This window comes from Heterocephalus glaber, unplaced genomic scaffold (assembly GCF_053883595.1).
Source record: "Heterocephalus glaber isolate CG9 unplaced genomic scaffold, H.glaber_assembly_v1.0 deba00001564, whole genome shotgun sequence".
Lineage (NCBI taxonomy): Eukaryota > Metazoa > Chordata > Mammalia > Rodentia > Bathyergidae > Heterocephalus > Heterocephalus glaber.
Window position 1 is genome coordinate 1,693,908 of NW_028258351.1, and position 14,186 is coordinate 1,708,093.

At 37.9% G+C, this 14,186-nt stretch overlaps 1 protein-coding gene across 3 annotated transcripts; it reads right to left on the reverse strand.

The window, feature by feature from the left end:
- Window positions 1-1,248: 1,248 nt before the first annotated feature.
- Window positions 1,249-14,177, reverse strand: Rnft1 (ring finger protein, transmembrane 1). 3 transcript variants are annotated; one of them, XM_004870376.4, is made up of 9 exons: window positions 14,029-14,177; window positions 11,927-12,372; window positions 11,655-11,731; window positions 10,161-10,261; window positions 8,077-8,230; window positions 7,307-7,465; window positions 6,096-6,161; window positions 2,939-3,040; window positions 1,249-1,918 (listed from the first exon to the last, which is right to left on the reverse strand). In XM_004870376.4, exons 2-9 carry the CDS (start codon window positions 12,330-12,332, stop codon window positions 1,784-1,786), a joined length of 1,200 nt encoding a protein of 399 aa, XP_004870433.1. In that variant the 5' UTR covers window positions 12,333-12,372; window positions 14,029-14,177; the 3' UTR covers window positions 1,249-1,783. The 3 variants fall into 3 exon arrangements, with proteins under 3 accessions (XP_004870433.1, XP_087047993.1, XP_087047994.1); XM_087191867.1 differs by lacking the exon at window positions 14,029-14,177 and adding an exon at window positions 14,005-14,022 and having other exon boundaries at window positions 11,927-12,369; XM_087191868.1 differs by lacking the exon at window positions 14,029-14,177 and adding an exon at window positions 13,166-13,358.
- Window positions 14,178-14,186: the final 9 nt, after the last annotated feature.

Here is a 14,186-nt window from a genome sequence, read left to right on the forward strand (position 1 = left end):
GCAAAAATCTGTTAACTATTGTCCCATTATCTACTGTAAGATAGGCATTTTGTGTAAACCACTTATCTATATCACACTTGCCAAGATGGTATCTCTCGCTTACAGAAGTTCTCATGATATTACCCTTTCATAATTCATGGTAGCATTTCTTAATGCTGGTACAATAATGTTTTAGAGGTCATGAACATGATCTGAATTTACAGAATAATTGGGTTTGGGAACTATATTCCCCTTTCTCTGAGTTGAAGGACTAGAAAAAGTACAGAAATGCTTCCAGTTCATAATGGCATAGCCCTATATTTTTACCCCATTTTCAATTGTTTGCCTGGCCAAAACCCCCACCATCCACCACCAACTGTCATTTAATCATATTGAGAAACAAAGCTGTCTGAAGAGCCACTATGTTAAGTAGGTGTGCCAAGTAAACCCTCACAAAACAAAAAAATAGACTTTTCTAGATTTCAGAATCTTCCTTAAATTAAAGGGAAAGAGAAAGTGCCTCATTCCTCTTTCCACCATTTTGCACAAATTACCTAGAGGCAAACAAGCCACATTATCCAAAAAGCTTATGATTCCCCTAGTGCAAACTTTTCCCCCTTAGTGCTGAGGATGAAATCCAGGGCTTATCACATGCTAAGGCAACCACTCTGCTACTGAACCATACCTTCAGCCCTGAAGTGTACATTTTATTTATTTATTTATTTTTTGGTACCGGGGATTGAACTCAGGTCCTTGCGCTTGCGCAGCAGGCGGTGAAACCACTGAGCTAAATTCCCAGCCCTGAAGTGTACATTTTAATGTCCCAATTAAAGGTGACTCAAGCCTAAGATTTCAATACTTTTCTGGAGATTAGTTTTAAAGATTTTATGGAGTTGGTTTTGTTTGTTCTTGGTGGGGATCAAACCCAGGAAGACCTCATACATGCCCAAGCTCTTCATTAAGCTATATCCTCAACCACCACATGAATTAGTTTAACATTCAAGCTCTCCATGGCGCTGGAGATTTAGCTCAGTGGTGCTGCCACCTGCCTCGAAACTGCAAGGTCCTGAGTTTGATCCCCAGTACCAAAAAAAAAAGGCAGCCAGTAGCCAGGTGTACTAGCAAGATCCTCCATGGCACTATACAAAAAGCAAGACTGACCATTAATGTGGATGGCAGGAAGCAACTATAAGGCCCACAAACAAATTAATTTAAACCATTTATTCTCACTGATTACTAATACTGTAGAGAATGCAATATTAAAATATATCCTGAGTAAACATCTTTATTTAGAAAGTGATTATTACAAGTAAAATATAGTATTTAGAACTTTCATTTAAAAATACAAATTTTATGAAAATTTTAAGCAATTTTAGAATGACAATTACAAAAGTCAATGTTGAAGAAAATTCTTTTGGATTATATATCTTAAAACCTTGTGAAAAATACTCTTTATTCTGAAAACAATGTCAGGAAAGAATACCTGAATTCCTTTCAAACCATAGTTCTAGTTTCTAATTGCTGTTTTGGTAATAACAAGAAAATATTTACAACTTAACACTGCAATTACATGTCAAATAAGGATATAATAAATTGCATATCATTAGGCTGAATTTTACTTCCTTTGTATGACAGAGTTCTTTCATTTACTCGTCTGATAAACTGAACTATACATATAAGCTTTGTAAGATTCTAAAATGATTTGGAAACATTTTTCATCTAGCCCTGAAAATACATCCTAATGCCTTTACCAGTAGTCACTATAACCAAATCAGTTTTTTGTGGCCTTAATAATTGATACCATTTAATATATCTGAAGGTGTAATGAAGTGGCTCCATCTTTCCATTTGTTTATATGGTCTGAAATCACAGTTCTGCACAGTGGACATGTTTTCTCTCTGTTAAACCACAAGGTAATACACTCTTCACAAAATATATGCTGTAAGAGAATTAAGAACTAGATTTTATAACTGATAAATATTTTACATTCATATTACAGAGAATCATATTCTTTAGAGCTGAAAGGGATTTTGGAGAGCATTAATCCTTGCATTTTACAAATGAGAAAATGGTGAAAGTATGACACATTCAAAAAGAGTGGTTTTAGTCTTAGAGCCACTAGTATTTTTCTGACTTTACTATCCATTAATTTTTGGGGGGTTTTTTGTTTGTTTTGGTACTGGGGATAGAACTCGGGTCCTTGCGCCTGCGCAGCACGCGGTGAAACCGAGCTAAATCCCTGGCCCCATTAATTTTTTTTATTGGACACAGGGTCTCTCTGTGTAGTTCAAGCTGGTCTTGGACTCACTATGTAGCCCAGGCTGGCCTCAAACTCGCAGTGAATTCCCCTGCCTCAGCTTCCTGAGTGCTGGGATAACAGTCGTGCACCACCACGCCCAGCCTCATTTACTTATTTTTAATAAAGTCTTTGAGGCAGTAACTGCCATAAAGAAAGAAACTTAACATATTCCAGAACCAGGTATGTGTACTGTCCTACAATACCAGCATCCATTTATTTTTTAAAAAGCCTACCAATCACTTTTGTATCAAATTTGCCAACTGAATTATTTTCCTCTTGATATACTCCTCTGCTCTGATGAATGTGATCATTATGTATATCTAAAATGTACTAATAGGGCCAGGGATTTGGCTCAGGGATGCCGCCACCTGCCTTGCAAACACGAGGTCCCGAGTTAGATCCCCAGTACCAAAAAAAAAAAAGAATAAAATGTACTAATAAAGTTAATTTTAAAAATACTCCCCTGCATAAAAATATCAAAATATAAGGGAGAGGATTTAGCCAATTGAGCAAACACCTAACAATGAATAAATTATTAGTATGTACTGTACTCTGAATGCTGCCTTCTAAATATTGTAGCTTTTTTGTTGTATAGCAAACATAAATGTTACTTAAGTCACAGGAAAATGCTGTATTCAGTTTGCTTAAAAATGTAATTACCTGGCAGATGAGTAGAACTGGCTTCTGAAATTCAGCTTGACATATTGAACAAATATCATCCACATCTGAACACTGTCTCTTGCTGGCAGCTACTCCATAACTCTATGAAGGTAAGTTACATTCAGCTGTAAATTTCTTTGCTGTTTCTTAAATACATACTTCTTTGTATGTATTTCTCAGATACCTACTTTGTATTTCTCAAATCTCCCTGGAACCCAGCATTTCAAAACTTTCCAATGGAGACAAACTTCATAAAGGAACCACATATGCAAAATAGCACTTTGACTATTTCAAGGCAAAATCATTAAGTAGTACATAATAGGACTGCGGAAAACTTAAATCCAATGGATTCCTAAATGATACCAGTCCTTCAAATTCAACACAAATGGCATGAAAGACTAAGCAATCTAAAACGTAACTTAATATTATAAAATCTATATTCACGTATGCTATTACCCAGGATTGCCAAATTGAGCCCACTTACTGCCTATAGAGGTAGTTCATAAAGTCAGTCCAGAGTATGGCTAGTTAAATGTAAGTCATGTGAAAAGGTTGCTTTAGAAATAAAGATGTGGCTAAGTGGTAGAACTCTTGCCTAGCATGTGTGAAGCCCCTAGGTTCAATCCAAGCATAGAGTTTAACAACAACAAAAAAGGCATGTGTTCCACACTGGACATTCATTTGGTAGGCCCAGACATCTAGGATATGACTCAGGAATCTATTTCATGAAAGGTCTCCAAGGTGAATTCATTGTGGAGGTTTCAAAACCAGTGAGCAGTCTGATACTAATCAAAAAATTTTAATTACCTTTAGTAATTTGATAAAGCAAAATTTACAAAGAAAGTAAGTGCAAGATGTCATTGGGATAGGAAAACAGCTGTTAAAACTAATTGAATGATAATGCAATTCCTTGAATTTTATTTTATTCTAATGTCCTAAAAAGAATTTCTGATCTCTTTAACTTCTTAACCTCCTTACCAAATTCAGCAGGACTTACTTAGTCATTCACTAGATGTGACAGTTTAAGAACACTTAGGGAAATTCGGAAGAATCAAATGTAATGAGATTAGGTTTCTGAAGAAATGATAGAGAAAAGGCAGTTAAGGATGACTTATTTCAACATACATGAAGTTAGGATCTAAAATTCTTGTACTAAATGTCTAGGGATAACAAAATCAAACTAAACTACAAGGGATAAAAATATTAAAAATTAGCCAGGCATGGTGGCATCTGTAATCCCAGTACCTGAAAGAGGCCAAGGCAGAGGATCATTATGAATTCAAGGCCAGCCTGAACTACAAAGTGAGATCCTACACCTCAACACACATCCCCAAACTAAAAATGTTTTTGAGACTGGTAACATTAAAAGTTTCAGGATTAAGTCAGGATACTGTTAAGTGACCTTGATGCTGTTTCTCTTCACTAAGTATTATTTAGCGGAGTACACTGCACATATTAATGCTGAAAAGCTTTTAAAGCATCATTTGTCTAGCATTTCACCCTTTAGATGAAGACTTGTTCTGATGATGACAGCCATTTCCCTGGTAAAGTTAAAGAACATGAATATATGTGTTTGGGATATCTCAGGTAGACTAGTGAATAAAATTGTCAATGATAATTATACAGTACTTTCAGAAAGACTAAGAGCTTTTTCTTTTCTTTTTTTTTTTTTTTTTTTTTAAACAGTGTTGAGTAATCAATCTACCACTGAGTCCAGCCCACAGAGCATTCTCTTCAGGGTATGTCAGCATAAATTTTACTAGGTCAATTACAGTAAAATGTGTCATGGTTATATAATCATAAACTGGATCAACCTGAGTAAGGATAAACTCTTTGAATTTTATTTTATCTTCTCTAAACCAAGTATTAAGATCTAGCAAAACTTGTTTCTATGTTGCTAACTCTACCTTAAAGGACAGGTGCCCTGGGCCAGGGATTTAGCTCAGTGGTTTCGCCGCCACCTGCTGTGCAAGCGCAAGGACCTGAGTTCGATCCCCGGTACCAAAAAAGAGAACAAGTGCCCTGAATCAGAAATGGACATGCATGCCTGTAATCCTAGTACTTGGAGGCTGAGGCGGGAGGATTACAAAGTTTGAGACCAGACTGGTTAATTTAGCACCTTAGCAAGACACTACCTCAAAATAATGCTTTAAAAGAGCAGATGATAAAGCTCAGTGTGAAGGCCCTGGATTCAATCCCCGATACTACAATAAAGAGAGACAGACTAGAGACAAAGAAAGATGCTCTGGCCGGTTAATCTAGATCACTTGTAGACAATCATTGTTTTGTTTTGTGGTTTTTTTTTTGGTACCGGGGATCGAACTCGGGTCCTTGCACTTGCGCAGCAGGCGGCAAAACCACTGAGCTAAAGCCCCGGCCCGACAATCATTTTTTAACAGTGTATTATTAGGTTGGGATTCTTGTAAATCAGTCCCCTTTGGTTCAGAAGCCTGAACCAAGTAACTGTTGCAGGGACTGCAAAGCTGAAGATCAAGCACTGAAATGTGATCACTTTTCGATACTGGGAATCTTTGAGGCTCCTAATCAGCCTTTTCTATGACATCTTTCTTTGCAATTTGCAAGTATCATCAACAGAACCACAAAATCAAGTTTATAATTGACAGTGGAATCTCAATTATTAAAATCCATGCTGTGCACTTATTTGTGCATACAGAATTGAGTAATGGGAAAATTTCTTCCAGTAAGAAACTGTAAAGGCTATGATTTTTGGTAATGAGCTTTCCTCAGAAACACAACAAATTACAGTGGAAGCATTTTCATAGAAGTTGGAGAAAGTTAATGAAAATACACAAGCCTACCATTTGTGGATTTAAAAAGGAAAAAGAAAAGTTCATGAAAAAATAAAGTAGTTATAAGAAATCCTTTAAAATGTCAAATGATTTGGAATGATAGGTACATTCTAATACATAAAGGACTCCAATAATTAATGGGTAGGTTCAATGTGCAGTTTAAGAAACTGATCATACAACTAAAACTCCTAAATCATTATAGCCCCAAGAGCCAAAGTACTAGAAAATAATCTCAAAGTAAAAGAAAAAGGTCATCTCATGTAATCCATACTTCTAAAACTGCTAAACTAAAAAGTTGTATTATAAAGAAAGGTAAAAAAGTTTTTCAATTGATAAAAAATACTTACTGGTCGTGTAAAAAATATACGTAAAACCTGTCTGAAAGTTCTCAGATGTCCAAAGAAATCCAAAAGCTGAAAGATGAAATAACACGTAATTAGTCCAAAGAACCCTATCTGCTAAACCCAAAGACCAAAGGTGAAGTTTTATAACATCAAACTCTCATATTACCTTAATGCTAATTGCATATCATATCTAATTTTATTCTAAATATATTTCAAATCTAATTATGAAATATTGAATTTCCAGATTTAAGCTATCTTAACCAATTTAACCTGCATTAACAATTTGATCAAGACAAACATGTCAAAGACAAAGCAATGTTTATCTGATTCACTTGTTCTGAGTATTTAAAGTTCATAAAGCAATTATGTTGAAATGATCAGGTATAAAGGAGGTGAGAAGATATTCCACAAGTTTGAGAATTATGTGTATGACAAATATTACCGTTGAGGACGGTTCTGTACTATTCCACTTGTTCATCCCATCCCTCTTAGATAATCCATGCTATGTGGAGGTTCCAGATAAAAGCCGAGAACCACTACATCCATATTCTGTGTGTGGGGGGAGGGGGGTGGGAACTGATCTCAGAGCTTTTGCACTAAGCTACAACCTCAGCCCTTTTTTATTTTGATACCCAGTCTTGCTGAGTTGCCCAGGCTGTGCTCAAATGTATGATCCTACTGCCTTAGCCCCCCAGAGTGCTGGAATTTCAGGCATATGCCACCACGCCTGGCTCTCTTTGAGAACAGGTTCTTACTCTGTTGACTAAGCTAGTCTTGAACTGATGGTCCTCCTGTCTCAGCCTCTGAAATAGCTCAGATTATAGGCACATGTCGCCATATCCAGCTCTCCATATTAAAATAGATATAGAACATGCTATTACTTCAAACTGAATACAAAGATAAATTTTTTAAATCCGTTAAGGAGCCAAGCATGGTGGTGCAAACCTGTAATCCAGCTACTTGGGAAGCTGAGACAGGAGGATTTCAAGTTCAAGGTTGGCCTGGGTAATTTAGGGAGACCCTGCCTCAAAATAAAAAGGGTTGGGGATGTACTTCAGTGATAGTGCACTTCTGTAGCATGTCCAAGGCCCTAAATTCAATCCCCAGTACCACAAAAAGGGGTGGCGGACTATTAACAAGAGAGTAGTAGTATGTAAAATCAATAATCATTATATGAATCATTACATACTGACAAGATTTATAATGTTACTTACTTTTAGTATGAGGTAGAGTAAAGCCAGCAATATCCCAAGACTCCATCTAGTTACATTACCCAACTCCCCATAGCTTATAAGGTAACGAAACCAAACTGGTATGGGAACAAAAGTTCGGTAATACTGACATAATTCTTCTAAAAGCATATACCAGTAACCCTAAAAAAAAGAAAAAGAAAACAAAGAAGAGCTACCCAAGCTACTTAAGTGCATAGCACAAATAATATTAGACTGAGAACATCATGAGTATATGATACAGTAATACAAATAACTAAGAAATTAATTTTCATACTTTGATTATGACTGTCAGTTTCAACCTGCTTTTGACATATTACAGTCACTGTATGGTTTTTTAAAATTATTTCTAAAGAATGACATAGTGAAGATGTTTTTTATATACTACAAGTAAACATGTTTTTGCTCATTTTAAAAATTTTATTGCGTATCAGTGAACCCACTGAGCAACTGCATATAATCCACTATCAACTGATAATGCCTGGAAGAAGAAGTATGAATATAATGTTTTCTCACATATTATGTGGGGATTGATTTTATCATTCTGAAGCAAATATAACTGATTTTATCCAAATAGCTTAAAATTTTGGTTCAAGTATTTGAACAAATAGTTGTCAGGCTGGATATGAAGGTAATTAAAATTATGTTATTTAGCAGACTGAAAAATTATACAAAATAACATTTAAACAAAGATTAAGTAACACTAATGTGGTTTGTTAACATCTTCCTAATAAAGCATTAAGTTAGTTTCTTACCTTTGATTTAAAAGGCATGATGAAAGAAGGCACCAATAAAATAAGGCATTTTAAGCCCATGAAGAGGAATTTCAGAATGAAGTCTGTAATTCCAACAATCCAAAGTACTTCCCAGAAGTTCAAATGATCCAATGTAGGATTCAAGAAAATTAAGCTATCGAGAGAAAAACACCAAAATTTACAAGAGCAATATATAAAGGTAAAGTATTGATAAGTTTTAAATTTGCTACAAATATTTTACTTTCATATGTAAAATACTTGAATTTGGCAACATAATGGCAGAGTTCTGATAAACAGAGGATCATTTTGCTCATTTTAAAGGGGCTTTTTCTTTGCCATGCTAGAGATCCAAAACACACGTGCTGGATAAGTGCTCTACCACTTAACAGGACTTTTTAAAATGTCTGCATGCCATATCTTCCTTTCATGAAGAAGAAGTAGTCCAGGAGCTGGGGATGTAGCTTTGCAGTAGAGCTGCTTGCCTAACATGCACAAGGCCCAGGATTTAATCATCCCAAGTACGGGGAGGTGAGGTGGCAGAAATCTTCCTAGTTTATCATGGTTAACACCTTCTGACCTGTAAACTAAAAACCTAATACTATACTAGACATCTGCCACTCTCTTTAATTAGTTCTAATCAGAATTCCATCCCTTCTTTCCACTGAACTTTTGTCAAGATCACTACATTCCTCTGTACTGCTAAATCTGAAGGTCACTTCTCTCTTTCCATCTGCCTTCCTAAATTATCATTGTAGACTTTTTTTTCTTTTTATAGTACTGGGAATCAAATCTAGGACCAAGCACCTGCTAGGCAAGCGCGCTAACACTGAGCTACACCCTCAAATCACTCCTAGACTTTTTAACACCATACTCATAGCTGTTCTTATGTCAGTGATGGTTTCTTTGTTGTTGCCTTTGCTGTTCCTCCTCTGTGGTCATATCTGCAACTGAACCCTCTTCTTTCTTTCCCTGTTTGTCTGTCCAGTCCTGTGGGTTTTAAATATCAACCATATGTCATAATTTATAGCCCTAATGTCTACCCTAGGGTCATGACATACCTAGGACCATCTTAAGAATTCTACTTGGTCTCTCAATACTTAACATACTCAAAACATAATTGATTTCAAAACCAGTTTCTTCCCCAGCCCAATAAAATGTTAGCTGCTTGGACTATAAACCCAGGTTTTCTTTTCTTTACTTTTTTTTTTTTTTTTTTTTTTTGCAGTACTGGAGATTGAGTCCTGGGCCTTCACAGAACATCCAGGTTTTTTTTCTTTTCTTTTCTTGAGACGGGGTCTTGCTAAGTTCTGGAGGCTGGGCTCAAACCTGCAATCCTGCCTCAGTCTCCCAAAGTGCTAGGATTATAGGTGTGTGCCACCAAGCCTAGGTTCAGAGATCATTCTTGCTTTTCTTACCCATCTGCCCAATCCCATTTGAGTCTACTGGCTCCGCCTATATTTTCTATCCTAGATTTGTCTGTATCCCCAATTCCACTGAAATAAGGATTTATTATCTGATTAAAGCTGAAAATTCAGGACAGTACCACCCCTGACCTGAAAACTTGTCACCTACTTTTTTTTTTTCTTGGTAACGGGGCTCGAACTCGGGTCCTTTCGCTTGCAAGGCAGGAGGCGGAACCACTGAGCTAAATCCCCGGCCCAAATGTGAGGGCTTGTTTCTGGCTTTTTTGTTTTGTTTTTTTTTGGTACCAGTGATCAAACTTGGGACCTTGTGCTTGCAAGGCAGGAGGCGGAACCACTGAGCTAAATCTCCGGCCCTTGTCACCTACTCTTTTAAAAGTCTTCTTATGTCTAAAAACAAACAAGCAAAAAAATAACCACTTAATGATACTTAAATAATGAACAGAAACTCAGTAATCAAAAAATTAAATATTTATTAAGCACCTGGTATGTGCTAAGGCATTAAAAATACAAGTCTGATTCTCTTAAAAGCTCTCAATCATGAAAAGAGACAGGTAAAAACTGAACTATAATACCATAAGTATTATATGCTAGTAGGATATATGCACAGTGCTATGGAATATATGACTGCATAAAAAATGTGTATTTGGAACTATAATTTACCTGTAATAAAGTGACTGAGAATGAAAGGTATAGTATAAAAGAACAGAAGATCCTGCTAAGAATACCAGTAACCAAGCACACTGAATCTTTGAGGACCTTTCCTGAAAAATAAATAATTTTATAATTCGTTACTTTGAATTATGCCAGAATTTCAAACATGATTAAACTTTTAATTTAGACTGATTTATTTAGAATGTTTTTCTAGATTAACCTTAATAAAAATAGATTATCTGTTAAATTGTACATCATTGCCAGTCATTCTCTTACTTATCCTTCAGTAAACATAATACAACTTTTACATTTAAACAAATTATAAAAATACAAGTTTCTTCGCTGTTATGTAAAACATAACCTGTGTTTTTAAAGAAGCCAAATCGACAACCTGACATAAAGGACCTACTCAAAGCAGTCTTTACCTTTCAGCTTCCTTTTTTGGACCTCTTCTACAAAACAGAATTTAAAAAATTGGTTTTAGTCAGTTTGTAGATGTTTATTTATCGGTGTGGTAGTGAACACAGGGCCTCACACATACTTGGCAGTTGCTTTACCACTGAGCTATCCACCCCCACCCCCACCGGGGGTCAAACTCAGGGCCGTGCACTTGCGAGGCAGGTGTGGTGCCACTGAGCTACATCCCTGGCTTAAATTATTTTATTTTGATAAGTTCTATTATTAACTTCTAGGTCAGAATGCATGAATCTTTAACAAAGAGTTTTCCTTTAAAGTAGCCTTAACATAAAATTTTATGACTTTTCCTAGTTTTCCAGTAATTTATATGACTAGAACTCATATATTATAGAAAAACTGCTTGAGCTTAATTTTAAGAGAAATTTGTAAACAATTCAATACTCAATTATTCAGTGCCACCTTTTATTTATGTATTTAAATTTTTATAATACATCAACTCTAGCTTTTAATGAGATTCTATTACCTATTATGTTCACATTAACTCACAAAACAAAGGCATTTGCCAAGTAGATCAAATAGTATGGTCTAAGCCTTGTAATCCTACTTTTTCTTTGTTCTTGTTTCTTTGACTTGTACTTTTTTAACGTTTTTATTTTTTTGGTACCAGGGATTGAACCCAGGACCTTGTGCTTTTGAGGCAGGCAGCGGCACCACTGAGCTAAATCTCTGGCCCTGTTCTCCTAGCTGTGTAGTTCAGGCTGGCCTTGAACTCACTGTGTATCCCAGGCTGGCCTTGAACATCCAGTAATCCTCCTGCCTCACCTTCCCAAGTGCTGGGATTACAGGCATGCACCACCACACCTGGTATCCTTCTACCTTTTTTTAGGAAGCAAACATACAAAGAAAACAAGGTGATACTCTTCAGCATTAGGACAGAAAATTTATCACAGGTCATTTAAGTAAGAAAATTGAATGTATCACAGAAATTAAAACATATCCCTATTTCTCTCATTAATGTTCTATTTCAAAATTATTTCTCTATAATTCTATAGAGAAAATAATGTTTTAGTTTCTTTTTATACTTACTCTTAGAAAAACCTGATTTACAATGCTTTTGTTTGCATACATAAAAGTTGTTAGCAGCCCAATTCCAAGAGAAATCCCTGTTAGAAAATAAGTTTCAGTTAATTGAAAGAAAACAACCCAAAGAGTACATAAGCTAGTAACATGAATTAAAAGGAAACAAATTTTAAAAAGCCAACAGAAAATAACTGAAATGCATAGGTTAGATTTCCAATAATGAAAGAAAATTAACTGAATTTAGCAATTAAACAAATCAGTGTTTTATTATGCCCTACCTGTAATATGCTGCATAACAAGTTTGACACCCAGAATCAAAATATATGGAAGGCATTTTTGCAACCACTTGAAAAGGTGGCGGAATTCTGAGAAAGAGCTACTTCCATGTTCTCCAGATTCTGTGGCAGTGTCATCAGGCTGCCTTGCTTCACTGTGAGCGTGACTCCGGAAACGACCATGTACACATTCATGAGTACAGCTGTGGACACCTGACCTTGTATTTCTAGAGCTTGGATTTTCAACATATTCTCTCGGTATGGAGTTTATCTGGATATGAACATCTCCAGAATGAAGATAAGACCTTTCTCCTGCCAGTCTTGTTGCATGGACACATTGGGAGGCTGACACATCCTCAACACTTGCAGTTCCTGAAGAACTGTGCAGTTGGTGACAATTGGCTTGCATGGCCCTTGAATATTTTTTCTTTGCTTCAGGGCTCTGTCTCCTAAAAAAAAAAAAAAAAAAGCAGAAGATATTCCAAGTGAACAGTTAAATAATGACAGTACATTCCTCAGTGTCTTTTTTTTTTTTTTTTTGGTACCGGGGATCGAACTCCAGTCCTTGTGCTTGCAGGGCAGGCAGTGGAACCACTCAGCTAAATCCCCGGCCCTCAGTGTCTCTTATTTACTAAAAGAATGTTGGCGATGGTCACAGCAGATGAATTTTTGGGTTATCTATCCCTTATTATTAGATTCTCTCCTCTAATGCCAAGGCTCTGCTGCCCTACACAAATTATCTTTCAGGAAACATTTGCTACAAAAACGCCTTGAACTTCATTCAGTGCTTCCAATTCTCAGTGCCACAAGGTATTAGCAAGATAATCATGAAGTATGGGTGCCCAGCAGACGTTAATGATGAATATTAGTAATACTGATTACTTTGGTACATTTACTCTGCAGCCAGCTGGAGCAGTTGCATGTCTGACATAGATTGTTACATCAAAGAAGTTTCTTAAGGAAGTGTGAGTATTTTTCAATGCTTGGAAAGGCTAGGAAGAAAAATCAATACCTTATCCCAGAGAACTAATAATGATTTCACTTACAAATTCGCTTCAGGCTGAAACAGCTTCTCCAAAGCTAATAAGGTCTCCAATAATTAATGGTGGTCCTAGCAAGCGCCAAGGTCCCGAGTTCCATCCCTGGTACCAGAAAAACCCCACCACCAACAAAAAATAATGGTGCTACCAAGAACACTGATATTACAGTACTTCCCCTCCCAAAAGAACGTTACCTAAATACCTTTAAAATCGGGGATTTAGCTCTGTGGCGCTGTTGCCTGCCTTGCAAGCGAAAAGTCCTGAGTTCGATCCCCGGTACCGCAAAAACAAAACAATCGGGATATTCTGGGAGAGTAAACATGTTATTGCTAGGTGACGTGTCAGTCTGAAAACGGGTAATGACAGTTTGCCGATTAAAAATGTCTCCCTCACCGAGGATTCAGCTCAGTGGTTCCGCCGCCTGCCTTGCAGGCGCAAGGTCCCGAGTTCGATCCCCGGTACCAAAAAAAAAGTCTCCCTCGGTGACGTGTGCTGCAGGGGCCGGGGGTGTCAGAAAAGAGGCCGAGGGCAGGGAAGGCTCCCTACGCGATCCAGCATGGGTCTTATAGGACGCGGATGCCAGAGCTGGAACCCGGCTGGCGAAACGCAGAGCCCTTCGCAGCTGCCGAGCTCGTCGCGTTTCTGGGTGGACGCTAGCGTGAACGCCAGGCTCGTTGGAGTCGCTCTATTTCTCCCCTGGGTTCACCTATCTGCGGTTACAGGGTGGCGGTTTGGGGTTCAGCTCTGTTCGCTGACGGCTTCTGCCGAGGCACCCAAGCCACGGTGCTATATATTTCCTCAAATCTCCCGAGAAGCGACTTTGGTAGGACACTTTGTGTCTTTTCTATAAATAAAAACAGAACCATCCCACTCTCCTCCATGCAGAAAGAAAAGAGAAAAGGGAAGGAAGGAAAGAAAACAGCAACAACTCTTCCGGAATCCCCGACAACACTCCACCCACGCCCGAGTCGGCAGCACCTCAGTTAACCTCCCTCGCCTTCCGCCGCGGCCCCCGCCGCCACCGCCGCCGCCGCCGCCCGCCTCCTCTCATGACCGGGAGCTGACCTCTCATGACCGGGAGCGGACGGAGGCCTCGGCACCCACAGAGGGAACAGCCGCGCGCGCCTTGCCAGGTCCTTCGGCCACAGCCACCATCCTCCAACCACTGCAGCTTCAGCCTGGCCAGCGGCGGCGCACGCGCTACCCTGACGTCCTCCGGCGCT